The 20,269-nt window shown below is 36.8% G+C and overlaps 1 protein-coding gene across 1 annotated transcript in view; it reads right to left on the minus strand.

The window, feature by feature from the left end:
- LOC114050094 (inactive phospholipase D5) overlaps positions 1-20,269 on the minus strand; it is a 394,466-nt gene that overhangs the window by 155,602 nt on the left and 218,595 nt on the right. Inside the window, exon 3 of the mRNA XM_027871647.1 lies at positions 18,179-18,347. Coding sequence (XP_027727448.1) covers positions 18,179-18,347 — 169 coding nt within the window. The remainder of the gene's footprint in view (positions 1-18,178; positions 18,348-20,269) is intronic.

A 20,269-nucleotide genomic window follows, 5' to 3' on the forward strand; every position in this document is an offset into this window, starting at 1 on the left:
TGCACATAGTAGATGATTAATAAGTATTTGCCATTGTGATACTTATAAGGGATATAAAATGGATATTTAACTCAAGCAAATCTGTGAAGTTTTCATTGCTGTCCACTAATAAAATATCTGTAAGTATCAATCACCCTTTGACAGGAAGATGAGTCTGCTTCTTGGCTCTTAGCCTTAGGTTACTCTGAGGCCAAGACAGTGACTACAGAGGACCCAAAACAAAGTTAGTATGTGTTTACTTCAATAGACACAAATTTACTAAGCATTTATAAAACACAGAAGGCAGGGAAGGGAGGCCAGAATGAGGGTGATCAACTGGGAAAATAGGCAGCATTTTAGGGCAAAACGCAGCTTCAAATAGTGAGGCAATGTGAGAAGACAGGAGACTGTGTTCAGAAACTAGAATTCCAGAGTCCAAGAATACTTTTCAGTGATGATGAAATCTAAGGTATGACCTTGCCTAGGAGGAGCTGATTTACAGCTGAGAGGGAGATCATGGGAGTTAAGAAAGCTGATGAACTGTGCAGTTGGGTGTTAGTTCTTAAATGTGAATATTGAAGTCACCAATGGTGACTGCAGTGATTGGGGTGAAGAACAAAGAAAATACTGAGCCAGGTGCCCAAGTCATTAAAAGAGGATGGATTGGGGAGTGGACCCAAGTTGGTGGAGAAGAGCTAGAAAGTTGCCTGAGCTCTCCCCAGTTTCCCTCAGAAACAATATTAAATCAAGCTTTTAAATGGATTCTCAAGCAACAAAATACATAAAAAGATGGAATGAAACAATTTTCCAGCTTAAGATAATTTAGAAGAACTTCAGGAAAGGTCTGTCTCACTTGGGTAAAAGGGAGCACAGCCCAGTGTAGATGGCATCTGGGCAAGACAGCAGGAGGCTGTTAGCCGCAGCACAGATCAGCAACTCCTAGCTCAGCAGACTGGTGGTGCAGCAGGTCAACTGTGAGGCCTCCAGCCTCAGTGCAGAAGGCATACTGCCAGCCCTGGAACCCCAGCACAACAGGTGTGACCAGGCAAGGCCAACCTCAGTGCAATGGGTAAGCTGCTAGCACCTGCAATCCCAGCATGAGAAGCTTGGGACAGTACCCTTTGTGCCCCAGGAGCAGAGCTCAACTTTTTAAATGAGCAAAAAATAAAAAAAAAGTCCTGACAATAAAAAGCTACTATAGTGACAGGGAAGATCAATACACAAACTTAGAAGAGGACAACAATGTCAAAATGCCTACATGTGAAGCCTAAAACGGGTCTCAAGCTGAAAAAGTTCTGTTGGAAAAGCTTAAAAATGATTTTAAAAATCAAGAAAGGTAGAGGAAAAATTGGGAAAAGAAATGAGAGTTATACAGGAGAATTATGAAAAAAGTCAACAGCTTGGAAAAGGAAGCACACAAACTGACTGAAGAAAACAACTTAAAAAATAGAATTGGCCAAATGGGAAAAAAATCCACTGAAGAAAACAACTCCTTAAAAAGCAGAATTGGCCAAATGGAAAAAAGAGGTACAAAAGCTAACTGAAGAAAATAATTCCTTAAAAATTAGAATTGGGCAAGTGGAAGCTAGTGATTCTATGAGACCCCAAGAATCAGTAAAAAAAATTTTTTTAAAAATGAAAAAATAAAAGAAAATGTAAAATACCTCATTGGAAAAACAAACAACCTGGAAAATAGATCCAGGAGAGATAATTTAAGAATTATCGGACTACCTGAAAGCCATGATAAAAAAAAAAAAGAGCCTGCATAGCGTCTTTCAAGAAATTATCAAGGAAAACTGCCTTGATATCCTAGAACCAGAGGGTAAAATAGTCATTGAAAGGATCCACTGATCACCTCCTGAAAGAGATCCCAAAATGAAAACTTCAAGGAATACTGTAGTCAAATTCCAGAACTATCAGGTCAAGGAGAAAATATTGCAAGTAACCAGAAAGAAACAACCCAAATATCAACGAGCCACAGTCAGGATTATACAGAACTTAGCAGCTTCTACATTAAAGAACTGGAGGGCTTAGAATATGATATGGGCTTAGATTAGAATATGATATTCCCTAAGGCAAATGAGCTTGGATTACAACCAAGAATCAACTACTGAGGAAAACTGAGCATAATCTTTCAGGGGAAAAATGGTCATTCAATGAAATACGGACTTTCAAACTTTTCCTGATGAAAAGACCAGAGCTGAATAGAAAACTGGATTTTCAAATACAAGACTCAAGAAAATCATAAAAATGTAAACAGAGAAGAAAACAAAGCCATGCTATTCAATATGATTAAACTGTTTACATCCCTACACAGGAAGATGATACTTACAACTCTTGAGAACCATATCTCTATTACGGCAGTTAGAAAGGGTATACTTAGACAAAAGGTGTGGGTATAAGTCAACTTTGATGTGATGATATAAAAAATTAAGGGGTCAATAAAAGTATTGTACTGGGAGAAGAGAAAAGGGGGAGGCAGAATAGGGTATATTATATCACATAAAGAGGCACAAAAAATCTATTAATAAAGGGAAAGAAGTTTGAAACTTACTCTCATTGGATTTGGCAGAAAGAGGGAATAACATACATACTCAGTTGGGTATAGAAATTTATCTTACTCTGTAAGGAAGTAGGAAAGGAAATGGGAAAGAAAAGGAAAGGGGGGGCTTATAGAAGGGAGAACAGAAGAAAGGGCAGAAGTAGGAGGGAAAAGGAGAAAGAAAAGGGGGGGACTGATAGAAGGGAGGACAGATTGAGTGAAGTGGTGATCAGAAGTAAAACACTGGTGAGGAGAGGGACAGGGTGAAAGGAGAGAGAAAAATATAAACGGGAAAAATAGGATGGAGGGAAATAACACAGTAATCATTACTATGAATGTGAATGGAATGAATTTTGGTATCTCAACTGGGAAAAGTCAAAAGATAGAAAGAAAATTTTAGACCAATTTCCCTAATGAACATTGATGCAAAAATTTTAAATAAAATATTAGCAAAGAGATCATGGCAACTTATCACCAGGATAATATATTATGACCAGGTGGGATTTATACTAGGAAAGCAGGGTTGGTTCAATATTAGGAAAATTATCAGCATAATTGACCATATCAATAACAAAACTAACAGAAATCATATGATTATCTCAACAGATGCAGAAAAAGCTTCTGACAAAACATAGTACCCATTCCTATTAAAAACACTAGAGAATATAGGAATACATGGAGTTTTCCTTAAAATGATAAGTAGCATCTAACTAAAACCATCAGCAAGCATTATATGTAATGAGGATAAGGTAGAAGCTTTCCCAATAATATCAGGGGTGAAACAAGGATGCCCATTATCACCACTATTATTTAATGTTGCACTAGAAATGTCAGCTTTAAAAAGAAGAAGAAAAAGAAATTGAAGGAATTAGAATAGGCAATGAGGAAACAAAACTATCACTCTTTGCTGATGGTATGATGGTATACTTAGAGAATCCTAGAGAATCAACTAAAAAACTACTTGAAACAATTCACAACTTTATTAAAGTTGCAGGATATAAAATAAACCCATATAAATAATTATCATTTCTATGTATTACTAACAAAGTCTAGCAGCAAGAGATAGAGAAATTCCATTTAAGATAACTATAGACAATATAAAATATTTGGGTGTCTACTTTCCAAGACAAACTCAGGAACTATATGAACACAATTACAAAACACTTTTCACACAAATAAAGTCAGATCTAAATAATTGGAAAAATATTAGTTCCTCATGGGTAGGCCAAGCTAATACAATAAAAATGACAAGTCTACCTAAATTACTTATTCAGCACCATACCAATCAAGCTATCAAAAATGTATTTTATAGAGCCAGAAAAAATAAAATTCATCTGGAAGAACAAAAAGTCAAGAATATAAAAGAAATTAATGAAAAAAATGCAAAAGAAGGTGCCACTAGCTGTACCAGATCTAAAACTATATTATATAAAGTGGCAATCATCAAAACTATTTGGTACTGATTAAGAAGTAGAGTGGTGGATTAGTGGAATAGGTTAGGTACATAAGACACAGTAGTAAATGACTATAGTAATCTATTGTTTGATAAACCCAAAGACTCCCGCTTCTGGGATAAGAACTCACTTTTTGACAAAAACTTCTGGGAAAACTGGAAAATAGTTTGGTAGAAACTAGACATAGACCAATATTTCACACTCTATACCAAGATAAGGTAAAAATGGGTACCTAATTTAGACATAAAAGGTGATACCATAAGCAAATTATGAGAGCAAGGAATAGTTTACCTGTCAGATCTATGGAGAAGGGAAGAATTTATGACCAAACAAGAGGCAGAGAACATTATGAAGTGCAAAATGGATAATTTTGATTATATTAAATTAAAAAGTTTTTGCACAAACACAACCAACGCAACCAAATTAAAAGGAAAACAGAAAGCTGGGAAATACTTTTTAGAGCCAGTGTTTCTGATAAAGGCCTCAGTTCTAAAATATATAGAGACCTGAATCAAATCTATAGGAATACAAATCATTCCCCAATTGATAAATGGTCAAAGGACATGAACAGTCAGTTTTCAGGTGAATAAATTAAAGCTATCTATAGTCATATGAAAAAATGCTCTAAGTCACTATTGGTTAGAGAAATGCAAATGAAAACAACTCTAAAGTACCACCTCACACTTATCAGATTGGCTAATATGAAAGAAAAGGAAAACGATAAGTATTGGAGAAGATATGGGAAAAGCGGAACACTAATACATGATTAGTAGAGTTGTTAACTCATCTAACCATTCTGGAGAGCAATTTGGAACTATGCCCAAAGGGTTATAAAACTATACATACCCCTTTATTCATCAATATCATTACTAGGTCTGTAGCCTAGTGAAATTATGAAAAAGGGAAAAGGAGCCACATGTACAAAAATATTTATAGCAGCTCTTTTTGTGGTGGCAAAGAATTGGAAATTATGGGGATGCCTTCAGTTGGGGAACAGCTGAACAAGTTGTGGTAAATGAATGTAATGGGACACTGTTCTATAAGAAATGATGAGCTGGTGAATTTCAGAAAAAAAAAAACCTAGCCAGACTTATATGAAGTGAGCAGAACCAGAAGAACCTTGTACACAGTAACAGCAACACTGTGTGATGATCAACTATGATAGACAGCTCTTCTCAGCAGTACAATAATCCAAGACAATTTCTAAAAGATTTGTGATGCAAAATGCTAACCACATCCAGAGAAAGAACTATGGTGTCTGAATGCAGATTGAAGCATACTGTTTTCACTTTTTTTTCTTGTGTTTTTTACTTTTTGTTATGATTCTTTTTTCAGAACATCACTAATGTGGAACTATATTTAACATGATTGTACATATATAACCTATATCAGATTGCTTGCTGTCTTGGGGAGGGGAGTAAGAGAGAAAAATTTGGAACTCAAAATCTTACAAAAATGAATGTTGAAAACATGTAATTGGAAAAAATAAAATAGTATTAAATGCAAAAAAGAGGATAGATTACTGATATTTCTATTGATTAAATGAAGCAATAAATGTGTAAGTACTTAGGTTCAAAAAAAGTGATATCTTAAATATAGGATAAAGGAGGTATGACCAGTGAAAAGGAAATCAATTAATGTTGATTATTTTGATTTATTTTTAGTTTGATTATAAGATTAAACTCCTTTCTTTAGGAAAAGCTAGCCCTAACCTAAACTAGACTAACATAGATAGTCTCTTAAGTGTAATTTACCTATAGATTTAGCGATTAGATAGATTAGAAGACTTTATCATTTAGTAGCAGGAGATTGGTAGTAGCAGGTAATTTAGAAGAATAAAATAATCATAAGATTATAAGGTTTTCTGAAAAGTCTGATTTTCCCTTTCTAGGAGAAAGGGGTGTTGACCAGAGGCTGCATTTGACCTTCTTGCCGTTCCTTGAACATGACACTCTCCCTCCCAACTCCATGGCTTTTCCCTGCATGTCCCCCTTGCCTGGAATGCTCTCCCTTCTCATGCTCACCTACTGGCTCACCTGGGTTCCTTTAAGGCTCAATACAAATCCCACTTTCTACAAGATGCCTTTTCTGGCTTCCCAGACTCTTCCTTTGCCCTACTCTGCTTCTGCCTTCCCTCTGAGATTATAACCTAATTTTACTGTGTCTATATATGTGCATATATAGATATAGATGTGTGTGAAGATAGAGTATGTATCTATGTATATATGTGTATATATACTATATGTATACTATATATATATAGTATATACATGGATGGAGAGAGAGAGAGAGAGAGAGACAGTGAGTTTTAGTTGTTTCAGTTGTGTCTAACTCTTCATGACCCCTTTTGGGAATTTTCATGGCGGGACATTGGAGTGGTTTGTCATTTCCATTTCCAGCTCATTTTATAGATAAGGAAATAGTCAAACAGGGTTAAGTGACTTGCCCAGGGTAATACAGCTAGTAAGTATTTGAGGCCAGATTTGAATTCAAGTCTTCCTGACTCCAGGAAGCTCTTTCTGTTGCACCACCAACTGTGCTCCTTCTCATATATACATACATATATACACATATATATATATATATGTACACACATACACAATATACACATATATACGTATATACACACATACATATACATATGTACACATACATACACATATATATGTACTACTATATCTACATATACATGTAGATACATAGATATCTTACACAATTATTTGTATATTGCATTCTCTGTTTAAATATGAGCTCCTTGAGGGCAAAGATCATGGTGGTTTTGGGTTTGTTTTTTTGCCTTTCTTTGTATCTCCAGAGCTTAGCTTGTGCCTGGCACATAGGAAGTGCTTAATAAATGCTTATTGTTGACTGACTGATAGCCACAGGTCAGGGTAAGTAACAAGCAGAGAAAAGCTCTTTGACTAAATTGTACTAAGGCTCTATTAGAATGGTAGCATTCAAGAGCCTTCTCACTTAATTGCATTAGGAGATGGGGAGGGCTGAGACGTATTGTGGCCTACTGGGTTCTGGAAATAAGTCTTTGTCGAGGGTGCCTCCAAGGTGAAGCCTATTCTCTTTGAACACCCGATGTCAAGGCTTAGCCAGAAATCTAGGGGCATAGACACTTTCCCAGGTGCAGACCCCTCATTGAGAAAATTCTGCTGCATTAATTAAATCTGCAAAGGATTAAGTGATTGGTGCCAGCTGAGGGGTGGTCATGTAGAGGTGCACATACTACAGTTAATTCATCAGTAAACAGATTTTTGTCCCATTAAGGGTTATAATTATTCTGTGCAGTGCATTATGACTCCATTACCTAATGACAGCTCTCTACAATTACGTACCCCCATGGTGGGGGATGAACACAGCCATCCCGGCAAGGAGCAGATGAAGAGATAATCATGCTCCATGTGATTAGCATTTGGAGATCCCACTGTTTGAGGGTATGGGGTGTGAGGAAGCTTGGCTATGAACATACTCATCCTGACAATACTGGGCCCTAGAATGGCAACTCCTATAGGGTGAGAGATTATAAGTAGGAATGGTGCATTGGTACAAAAGACATCAGATTGAGTCCTACAGGGATGCAAAGAAGCGTATTTGGTCGTGCTCCAATATCCAGTCTAAAATCTAGTGCTGACAGAAGATCTTCCCTAAATGTCACAATCCAATTGCAATTCCTGTCTAAGAGGATGGAGAAGGTAACAGCCAATAAGCAGGAGGTCTCTTAGAGCTCCAAATTAAAGAATTCTTTGTAATTTATTACACAAAAGTAAGGAAATTAGGAGATAGAGGGTAGAGTATGGTAATAAAATGGAGTTAAGTTTTGGACGTGTTGATTTTGAGATGACTATGGAATGTCAAGGTGGAGATATGTATGCAATCAATTAATCAACAAACAAGTATTTATCATGTTCTCTGTTCCAGGAATACTATTAGATGCTAGGAATACAAATATTTAAAAAATAAAGCAATCCCTACTTTCAAGTAGCTTACATTCTACTGGGTAAGACAAGTACATATATGAGTATATATGGGATAAATATTAAAACAATAAATACAAAGTAGAGATGATGTCAAGGAAGAATATAACAATACAAGAGAGCTACAAAGTATGATGGTAGTTTAGAAAAGGGAGAAATCACTACACATTGTTGGCATCAGGGAAGGCTTTGTAGAGAAGGTGACATTTGAGGGAGACCTTAAAAGAGAAGAACTTTCCAATTAACCCAACATTGATGGTACACTTGTTTGGTGGAGAAAAGGGCAGAGAAATAGTGATGGTGATTCAATCAACATTAATTAAGTGCCTACTATATGCCTGGTGATGTTCACAGACTCTCATGGTCTATTTCTAGACCTATTATTCTCCAGGAGCAGTCATCCAGCTTTGCAGCAGGGATACTCTGTGTGTTACCTGGAAACTCCAAGAATTTAGTAACTTCAGAAAACAGCTGCCAAGGCAATAAAATGAGATTAGAGAAATGAGGGGAAATAGATAAGCTAAATATAGGATAGAAAAATCCATCGAAAACAACTTAAAAGAGGCCAATAATGAAATCTAAAAGATTTAAAATAAACCAGACTGGTTAGAGAATTAGGTGGTTCTATATAAGATAATTTAAATGATTTCTGTTGGATTAGCTTTTGCTAATGGTGGTGTTTGTGAATTTATATCAGGGTGATTCTTTTGCCTGGGGAAAAAAACTGAGCATCCATTGCAGATATTAGGAATCCTCACATCCTCCTATGAGGCAGGTAGGAATAGGATTAATATAATTTAATAGGGAAACTGGAACATATGGACACAAAGAGTGTTTTTGGATTGTTTTAAAAATGTTTTATAGTTAGTGGCATCAGTAAAATATTTCAATACACAAAAATATTATATTTGAAGCCATAATGCCCATAATTTATAGTTAATATAAAATGTCTATATTAATTTTAATAATTTTTGAGGGGATGACATTTGGATCTGTGATCTCATTAGTATGGAGAACTCCCTCAGTCAAGCCCATGCAAAAGGGAAACTCTGTTAAGGGTATTACAGAATTGCCTACAACACCAAGATGTCTACTAACTTGCCCATTGCCACGTAGTCACCCTGTGCCAAAGGGCTGTTTTGTATCCAGCTCTTTCAGACTCTAAGGCTAGCCCTCAATTCAACATTATACCACACTGTTTCTCTCTTCTTTGAAATAAGATAAAACAGCTACATTCTGTTTGTTTTCATGCATTCTGTCTTTTAAGTATTTTTTTCAGATTTCATTGTTGCTATTATTTTTACATAGTGGTAGACTGCGTATGTTGCTTTTATTTTCCTTTCTCACCCAAACATCTGTAAATGTGTTTCCTTCCTTATCCAACAGAAATCTCAGACCCCTCTAAAGAGATTTTCCTAAAAAAAAAGTCATTGAATCAGGACTAGAATTTTTGATTGTGGAGCCTTGTCTAAAACATCAAGGAATAAAATGTTTCCGCTGAAGGGGAAGAGAATAGAAAAAGTACATTGTCATAAGATACAATCCTAAGAATTTGTGGTGTGTCCTAGGGCTGTCTGACTCTGTGATGCTCACTCATGTTATTCTCTGACTTCACATGGCTGGATAGGAGGCCAGGGCAGAGACGATATGAGGTACCCCTACCCAACATTCGCTTCAAATTCCTTAAATCATCCATTTTCCCTGCCAATGCTCTGTTTAAAAAAAGGGGGTTGGGCAGTTAGGTGGCACAGTGGATAGAACACCGGCCCTGCAGTCAGGAGTTCAAATCTGACCTCACATATGTACTAGCAGTAGCATTTACTCGATGAGGGTCTGTACGTATGAAAGTGTCCATGCGCTTAGATTTCTAGCCAAGCCTTGACATTGGGTGTTCAAAGAGAAGGATCGCCTCCCCTCCCTCAAACTCTACCAAAACAAAACAAGACAAAACTAAATCTCCCAAAACAACAATTAGTAGCTTGCAGATTTTCTAGGCATATATCTCCTAATTCACTCTAAGATGGAAAGGAATTTGTGATATCCTAGAACTAAAGCTGGACAGAACCTCAGAGGTCATCTCGTCCAACTGCCTCATTTTTCAGGAGAGGAAACTGAGACCCAGAGAGATTGATTTGAACAGGATCACACAGGTTACTGAGTCAGAGGAATGATTTTAATCCAGATCCTCTGACTCAAGATCTGTGTTCTTTCTAATGTCCCATATAATCAAGCTCCTCAAATGACAATAAATCTTGGGCATTTGTTAAAATGACAAGGGTAGGCAAGATGATCTCCAATGTAACTTCCAGTTCTAATAGCAATGATTTTATAAGAGGAAACTAGGACCTATGGTTTATGTAGCCATCTTCCCCTAGCATTCCAAAGATATAAGTTAAACTGGATCCTGTCTTCTATTCTTACTCATTTTGGAATCTGTAAGATAAAGACACTAAGTGCCACACACACAAAACTAAATTGGTTAGTAAGGTCAGACTCAAGTATCCTGACTTCCATCCACATGTTCTTCCCATTGGGCCACTCTTTTTCTCAGACCACTATTCCATATAATACAAAGCTAAGTTCCAGGTATAATTAATTCACCACCACAGAAGAAAAACTCAAAAATTAAGCTTCATAGATCAAAGAAAACACTTAATTGTTATTTTGTTTTAGTTATTGAAATTCCCATCTGTAGATGTACAAATCACCTCCTGGAAGGACATCTGATGGCTTTTATAACCCAAGACACATTAAACCTCTCAAATGTTGATATGTTCAACGGGGGACAAGTAGAAACCTATTTTGTAGGGTGGTAGTTTTGATATAGTGGAAAGCACACTAGATTTAGAATCAAAAGACTTGGGTTTCCAATCCTCATTCTGCCACTTCTGACTGTGTAATATTGAGTAAGTCACTTGACCCTTCTTTGACTCAGTTACTTCATCTGTATAATGGGGATAATAATACCTGTACCAGTACCACCTACCTCATAGAGTTGTTAAAAGGATAAAGTGAGTTAATGCATGTAAAGTAATTTATAAAGCAGTGTAAGATCACAGATTTAGAACAGGATAAGAATTTAAAGGTTGGATTTAAGTGCTTTTTATCACCATGGAAGACGAAACAGAAGTAAAAAATCTTTAAATTTAGCAGGTAAAATTAGGTTAGATATTAAGAAAGAACTTCTCAAGAATGGAGATATTCCACTGGATAGGAAAAGGAGCCTAATTTTTCTGTAACATTCTAAAAAAAAAAAGAGGATGGATCCTCATCAAACAGATGGTTTAGGGATGGGATAGTTCTAACTAAAAAACATAATAGAATATGCTTCAGTATGTCCTACAGTCCCACTGAAATAAGAAGAGCACTCAGTACTTTGAGTTGAGGTGCCAACTGGGTGTAATGACCTTGCTTTTTTTAATTTAAGACTCATGAACTAATCTCTGTACTATCCCTCCAGTTTTAGGTGGACTATTTCTTCAGTAATTCCTGGACAGTTGAATGTTCCTTTTACTTGTATCAATTAGCATAGGATCCAAATGTTCCCTAGGAAACCATCCATATTGACTTTAGAGCATTCTTGTATTCCTTTTCCTAAGAGAATATACTCTGCTATAAAACCATGCTGTTACCATGCTGCTCTTTGTAAAGCCCATATTTGAGCATGGGAACTAACAAAACAACCAAGTCCTAGATGAAGTCAGATGAATTGCACAATGTGAGCTTGAATTTTGATCCCATTTTTATTAATTTACACAGAGGCTTAAGACACATTGCACTCTACCACCTCCATCCATTTAGAAAAGGTAAAAGAGAATGTGAACAATTTATCAATAACATGCTGTAGGCATAGTGCACATTACAACCTTTCAGGACCCCAAGGATCTAAATTAAGAACAAACAATGAAATGTATACTTTCCTACCCTTATCAGAACTCTTTTCCCTAGTCTGCCTATAGTCTTGACTTTATTCAAAACCTACTGCTCATTAAAAATAACAATGATTATAGGAGACCCAAAGCACTTAAATTATTTAAAGAAACCTGTCTCAACTATGCTTATCTCCTATCAGACAGGATAAAAGGCATCCAATTCTGTGAGCATTTCTCTGTAAATAAGAAAGTCTAGTTTCTCAGTAAAACTGGTCCCTGATGTATCAAAGAGGCGTAATGAAATATTTATGTACACATGATCAAGTTGTCAAATATTTAGCACCAAAGAGTTGTTAGGGCAGGGATTCTTAAACTTTTTTTTTTTTTTTGTATAATGGACTCCTTTAGTAGTTTGGTGAAGTCTATGGACTTCTTATCAGAATGACTTTCAATGCATAAAATAAAATACATAGGATTACAAAGGAAACCAAGTATACTGAAAGACCATTTTAAAAATATTTTTTTAAAAAGTCAAGTTAAAAAATAAGGTCAAGAACCCCTATGTTAGAGATTAGAGATTCCCTGTAGCATCCAGAAGGGCTACAAGATTACACATCTCCATTGCTTTGCTCAGTTGCTCTTTCGAAGGTCATTGATAATCTCCTTATTGCTGATGACAATCTTCTCAATTCTTTTCCATCTTGATCACATTGCCATGTTTGACATTATTGACTAACTCTTCCTCATTGGCACTCATTCTCAGTCTCAGTTACTGGTTCTTCCTTCTCCTCCCCCCCCCCCCCACCCATTTGTGCATCCTTCCCCACTAGAACATCCCCCACCCTGCCCAGTGCATGGCATATGGTAGACGCTATATAATGCTTATTTCCTTCCCTTCTAGTTCCCCCATCCCACCCCAAGGTCCATCTTTGGCTCATTTCTCTCTCTACACTCTCTCCCTTTGATATTCTGATCTACTCTCATGGCTTTAATGATCTCCTCTTATAGATGGGTCTCCAAACTCTGTAAAATGATTACAGTGCCTCTGGGGCTCCTTCCAGCTGTAGATTCAGGGCTCTGCTCCTATGATCCTGAACTCTTTCCCCAGTGTTGACCTCCCTTGAACTCTAGTTCTTCATTTTGGACTGCCTACTAAAATTAAAATCAACAAAGTCAATTCAATTCAACAACCATTTACTAAGTGCCTACTATGCACCAAGACATCACCATCTGGATTTTCCAGGATGTTTCAACTTCCATCATTTTCAAATATAACTCATGACCTTGGCTGGAAACCACTCGTCCCTCCTTCTAACTTCCCTCTCTGTTGATATCACCATTCTTCCAGTTACTCAGGCTATGTATATATATTTTACAATCATCTTGTTCTTCTCCCTTTCCCTCTCTAACTCTAATGACATATGTTAGAATTTTTGAGTCTTTGCCCATCCTATTCAATATGCCTTGTGAGATCCTACTCAGCAGGAATGATGCAGTGAATAAAGAGCCAGCATCAGAATCAGGAACACCTGGACACTGAAAGAAATTGGCTTTGTGACTATGGGCAATTCACTTAATCTCTTACTGCCCCCTAGGAAACTGAGCATATAAATTGCAGAACACTTACCACTGAATTAATTGAAGAAGTTTTCCTCACTTAAGGTTCCCTAAATCAATGAAATAATAGATTCAGACCTATCCTTCAACATCCAGGTCAAATGCCACTTCCTACATAAAGTCTTTATTGATTTGCCTAGCTGGAAATTAGCTTTTCTTTCTCTAACTTTGTAGAGTATTTTACACTTGTCTTATGTTATTATTGTATATTATTTTGGAATACAGTTATTAAAAATAACCATCAAACAATATTTTGTGTTCCGGCTTATCTGCCTATGTATTGTATCCTCCGGCCATGCTGCTTGAAGGCAAGGATCAGATCTTAATTCTTCTTCTTCTCCTCCAAGTGTTTGTTATGTTTTGTTGTTCAGTTGTTTTTCAGTCCTGTCCAACTCTTTGTGACCTCATTTGGAGTTTTCTTGGCAAAGATACTGAAGTTTGCCATTTCCTTCTCCAGCTCATTTCACAGATGAGGAAACTGAGGCAAAAACAGGGTTAAGCGATTTGCTCCAGGTAACATAGCTAGTGACTGAGGCCAATTCGAATTCAAGTCCTCCTGACTCCAGGCCTGGCTCTCTATCTACTGAGCCACCTAGCTACCCATTTGTTTACAGGTAGTGATTGTCTACTAAACGAATGAACAAATAAAAGAACCACCCAGAAAAGTTACTAACGGGATTGGTTTTAAGTGAGTCTGCCAGATAACTACTTTAGATGACTAAATCCCAAAGGTGAATCTGGATCTTCTTCAAGCCTCTATATTTTTCTTGGGCTATACTGGCATATAAATTAAAAGTGTAAGAGGAATCAGTCCGTTATTTTTCCCATAAATGGATAATTCATGTACACTTATGACTCATACTTTATCTGGTAAAAAATAAAACAAAACACCTAGTCTAAGTCAATGGAATATAGAAAAGACGCATGCAGTATATGTTATTCCAGTTTTATTGATGATCTAAAGAGGAATAAACATTTTAAAAAATAGGATATATTACTAAGGAGGACACATTTTCCCCTGTAAAATTTCAAAGGAGGCACTGATAGAATTGAATACATTCTGTAGAGGGTGAGCAGAATGATAGAGTCTGGAAACCAGGGCAAAGGATGAATGGTTGAAAGAAAGAGCGATACTTAACTTGGAGAAACCTAGGAGAGATGGTCTTTAAATATTTGAAAAGCCATCATTTTGAAGAAGTTATGGACTTATTCTATGTTCCTTTAGAGCCCAGAACTGGGATCAATATGTAAAAAGGTGCGCGGAGGCAGATTTTGGCTCAACCTAGGAAAGAATTTCCAAAAAAAGCAGAGCTGTTCAACAACAAGAGGTGGCATGAAAATGAGTGTTTCCTCAGTTTCTAGAATCCTTTAAAACAGAGGCTTGGTGATCGTGTTTCACAAATGTAAAGGGAATTCCTGCAGTAAATGAAGTAGGAAGACTCTATCATTCTCATTTTCCACACTCCATGGTGAAGAACACTTTTATAATATCCATGATAAAGAGTAAGAAAACAAACCATAGAGATGTAATTAAGTGTGTGCGAGGACCAGCCACACTTAAGGATCTGATCCTTAGAGCAGCTACAAAGGTCTCTGGCGGCTGCTACCCCACATAGGGGATTGGGTGACCTTGCATCTGGAAGCATGTGATGAAGTGTAATGGAGGGGTTCTGCTCCTGATACAGAACATATGTGAGTATTCTGTGAATGTTTTTCCTGCTGGCTAGCTGAATTTTAAAGAAAAGCCTTTTTTTATTTATTTACTGAGCTAGAATTGAGAGTGCTTACAAAAGCCTCCAATGGAGGAATTTAATCTTTCTTTTTGCTAGTGATAATTGAGATAAGGACTGCTGCATCTCTCAAATGAATCAATCAGTTGTAGGCTTTAGACTAAGTACGAAAAAGTCCTTGATCAATTTTGATGACCTTGAAAATGATTAGGTGACCCGGACTGACTTTACATAGCAAATGTGTTTTGATTGGTTGAGGAAGCTTGGTATGTTTTGTATAAAAACAGCAGACCCATTCAAAACTCAAGAGATGTGAATGTCTAGTAGACAGTGGTGGAAGTCTCCAGGCAAACCTCTGAGAAGGAATTATACTGGGGACAGAACAACCCTGGTCTCAGTCTCAGTCTCTGTTTCTTCTCCTCTCTGTCTCTTTGCCCAGAAGAAGGCCCTGTGAGCTTTTGAAGAACAGAAGATTTGCACTTTTTGTCAACGTCCTACCAGTACCTCTAGGACAGCCGACAGTAGTGTCTGAATCAGGAGTTGAGGATAGACTATATATGCAGATTCAAGGATCCATAAGAAGCCCAACAGAGAAGTTATATTATATGTAAAGGAAACATCCTAAGTATTAAAACAAAGAGTAGAAAAAGATTTTCAACAATCAAGAGATGAGAACATTTTCCCCAAAATTCTGTATGTACCTGTGGGAGAATGTGTCACAGAGTTTTTGGAGGAATGTTTTGTACCAACTGTTCTTACTATAGCACCTAAATAAAGATCCCTTTCTAATATCTCAGTCTGGCTGACAAATTTATATTTATTAATAATCAATAAGGAAGCATTCTAGTAGAAGCTCATGAGATATAGCATTACAAAAGCTACCCCCAACCACTCAGGCTACCCTTAAAATCCCAAGAGGGATGTAGCAGTAGCCTCTGGGGACCCAATCTGTGAATGAAGTCTTTAGCCCTCTGGGATGTAGACAGGAAGATTCCCCCCCCTTTTGTTCATTGCCTTGCAAATAGGAACTATTGGTTCCTTTAATGGAAACCATTACTCAATCTTAAAAAATAGCCACTAGGTGGTACAGAAGATGTAGGGCCATTGTGATACTTTCCAGGCTGATAAGTTTCCTGCCAAGATGAGGTATGAATTGCCCATTCTGCCTTAAGCAGCCTGCGCTTTACCCAGTGGGTATTTTACTTGCAGTTGTATTATAATAAATAGATGTGATACATTCCTGTTGTAGTCTGCTATTCCTATTTTTTCATTTAGGATTTTTCAGGCTCTGCTGGTTCAGAAACAAATAACATATCTTATTTTTTTTCCTCCAAAGCAAAAATATTATTTCTTAAAAAAAGGTAATGTATTCATGTAGCAATGGCTGTGAACTTCAGTCATTTTTTTGTTGTTATCACACATATTTGTGAATGACCGTGGTTGCTACTGAAATATCTTGAAGATATTTAAATTAGGCTTGCCTTAATAATTAGGGTGTGAAACTTTTTCTTATGCAATGGAGTAATTCAATGATCAAATCCAACATTTACATGGATGCAATAGACAATTACTATTGTGTTTCCTTCAAGACAAAATGTTCTGATCCTCCCTGGCTGGTAGTATACTCCTCCTAAAACCACCTTATATTCGATTTGTACATATTTTGTATATACATATAGATATATATCTTGTTTCCTCCATTAGAATGAAAGCTTTTGAGGGTAGGAATTGGGCTTTTCTTTCTTTCCATCCTTTTTTCCTTCCTTCCTTTCTTCTTTCCTCCCTCACTTCCTTTTTTATCCCCAGTGCTTGGCACCGTACCTGTCACTTTGGGAACTTTTGATAAATGCTGTTGACAGACTGACATGTTGATGAAGTTAGCACAAAGCTACCCAATCTAAGTGAAACTATAAGCTTAAGTGAATGGAACAGTTGTGCCAGGTTGCCCAGTTTGTGACTAGCATGACCTGACACTACAATGTTACATGACTGGGAAATTATTATAATGTTCATGTTCATCACAGGCTGAGAACATTTGCAATGATCTGGGCCCAAGGAGACCAGCAGGGCTCATCAATTCCATAGGAAATTTGTGGCCTTGACTAACTTTCAGAGCTATATAAAGAATGTAGCTTGCCTAAGTTCAAGGTAGTATCATGCTTCAAATATGGGAAATCCTTTGTTGTGCTGATGAGATCATGCAAGTGTGAAGAGAAGCAATAAAATTTTTAATACAGTTTTGATCTTGGTTTTTTAATCTGTTGTCCAATATCTCTTTGGTCTTCAAATATTACCCAAAAGGCAAAGGTCATTGATTCAGTCTTCAAATAGAATAATTAACTTGGAATTGAGGTATCTCATAAATGGATAAACCACCGATCCCAAGAAGGGTGAATGGATGCATTCAGGTGGCTTAGCATAAGCTTTCACCACTATTGGAAAAACCTCCTGTTCTATTGTCATTGATTTCTTTTAAGTAATATTTTCATATGTTTGTTTAGGCAGTATATTTAGAGATCTGTCAGGTCATTAAATTCATCTTCTATCCCATAATTAATGCCATCCTTTTCCTATTCCATCTTTTAACAAAAGGATTAAGGCATCATTAGCAGGGTGTGATGTAAAATAGATATCACTATTATAAAATTTTGGCTTTTGATCCAAACTCAAACCCTACCTCTCCTTGATGAGGTGGAATAAATGCATTATCAGGTATTTAATGGGGCTCTCACTGGGTACATGGTACTTATACTAAGTGCCAGGAGGTAAAAGAATAAAAATTAAAATAATCCTTGCTTTGAGGGGCTTTCATTCCAGTGGAAGAAAAGGGAACATAAGATACAAAGACAAACTCGCATAAACATAATAATGTAAGTTTACTATGGGAGAAAGTCAGACTGGAAACAGAGCTACAGGATTGAGCAGAAAAGACAATGTAAAGTACAATATACAAAACCATCACAAGTTAAACAGGTATATACAGGTACCAATTGCAGCTCACCTGGCATGCTGATGGATGACTGTGGTTGAGGTCCCAATGAGAAGACACTATGTCAACAGACTTTTTGGCCATGTTGAGCAAATTCATCCAACCATGGAAAAGTGACAAATGGAATGGTGCTGTTTCCGAATAATTAAGGCCTTCAGGAATGTTCTCCACCAGAGCAATTCTTAGAAAAGATTTTGAAGATAAAACATTTTAAAAACCGATTAAATATGAAGTGACAGATCTTTATGTGTACATGCAGATATATACATATGCAAACGTGCATTAGACCTTGAGCTTCTTGAGAGCAAGGACTGTTTTTTGCCTTTATATCTCCAATGCTTAGCATAGTGCTTGGCACATAGAAGGTATTTAATAAATGCTTGTTGGCTAACTGACATAATGAAAAGTCTAGCTTATAGTTTCTCAATTTATATTTTCCTCTAAAATTTGCACTATCTTCCTCAGACACTTCTTATTTCCTATTTGCTCATACACCGAGTTTCAGCAGTTCCTAATGTGTTTTCCACAATCTGCTGTCCTGTTTCAAAGAATCATAGGGTAAAATCTTGGGGGTGAATTCTCCAATAAATCTTTTTCTGTTTTTTTTTTCTTCTTCTAGTTTTGTATTAATTTGGAAACTTGTTCTAGAAAATTAGTGTACTCCCTGACGACTAATTTAGAAATGACTCCCATAACAGCAACAAGACATTTCTCTAGCTTGTCATCCTCTTATTCAGTATAGGCACTTATCAGGAGTTATTTTTATAATAGGTATTTTGGAAGTGTTTATCATGAGTATTGTAATATGAAATGACCAAATGACCTATACAATGATATTTCTTGCTGCCTTTTGATGCATTGCCCAACTGATCATGTGAACCAACTCTATTTGCCTCTCAAAGGAGAACTTGTAAGTCACCCTCCTATTTAGCTGCTGTGTCTTCTGATTTTATATATAGAGAGAATAAAAGCTTAGTATGACTCGGTTCCTCCAGTACTATATGCATTTATCAGTAATAAGACAAAAGCTCATAATTATCTTTAGTGTCAAATGACAATTCCCAAAGCATCCTTACCTATACAATAGACATCACCAATTATTCCCATTTACTTATAAATTAGAGTTTACAAAGTGACTTTTTACCATAACCTTGTGAGGCAGATAGTGCAAGTGTTTTTATACCCCACTTAGAGAGGAGAAGACCAAGAGTCATCAAGGTTAAATGGTTTGCTCTCAGTCACAGAGCTAATATGGGGCATCTTCTGATTATAATTCCGATGCTCTTTCCACTATGCTATGGTTCTGAATGGGCATCTACGTGTCCCAGTAGAGTGTCAGGCCTGGATTCAGGAAGATTCATTGTTCTGAGTTAAAATCTGTCCTCAGACACTTGCTAGCTGTGGAAACCTGGGCAAGTCACTTAATCCTGTTCGCCTCAGTTTCCTTGTCAGTAAAAATGAGCTGGAGAAGGAAATGGCAAACCACTCCAGTATCTTTGCCAAGAAAGCTCCAAATGGGCTCAGGAAGAATCAGACATGACTGGAAAACATGAACAGAAATGGTGCTGAACATCTCCTTTAGGTATGTACTATTCTCCTACATCAATTTCATGATTAGGGGATAATGTCCTTGTAAGTTATCAATAAGTGCTTAACTCTTAAAGAGATGCGTGCCTCATAGGTTGATGCCTAAAATTAGTAGAAAGAAGAGAGTTAACTTAATGTTCCCCTTTGAGAAGGTCCTATTGAATATCTGAGATGAGACAAGTATATAATGACTTCTTTAATGTCATTGCTAATAAAATCATTGAATAAGTATGACAGGCAATATTCCAATTAGCTCAATAGTTAGATGCAAAACTTTTTTTTCATTTTATTTATTTATTTATTTTGGCTAGGCAATGGGGTTAAGTGACTTGCCCAGGGTCACACAACTAGTAAGTAAGTGTTTTATGTGTCTGAGGCCAGATTTGAACTCAGGTCCTCCTGAATCTAGGGCTGGTGCTCTATCCTCTGCGCCACCTAGCTGCCCCAAAGTAAAACATTTCCAACCTAACTGAAGCCAAGTATCAATTTTCCATGCTTGTGGGGGATGGTCCAGGT

The sequence above is a fragment of the Vombatus ursinus genome, unplaced genomic scaffold (assembly GCF_900497805.2).
Source record: "Vombatus ursinus unplaced genomic scaffold, bare-nosed wombat genome assembly UNPS02014798.1, whole genome shotgun sequence".
In the NCBI taxonomy this organism is placed as follows: domain Eukaryota; kingdom Metazoa; phylum Chordata; class Mammalia; order Diprotodontia; family Vombatidae; genus Vombatus; species Vombatus ursinus.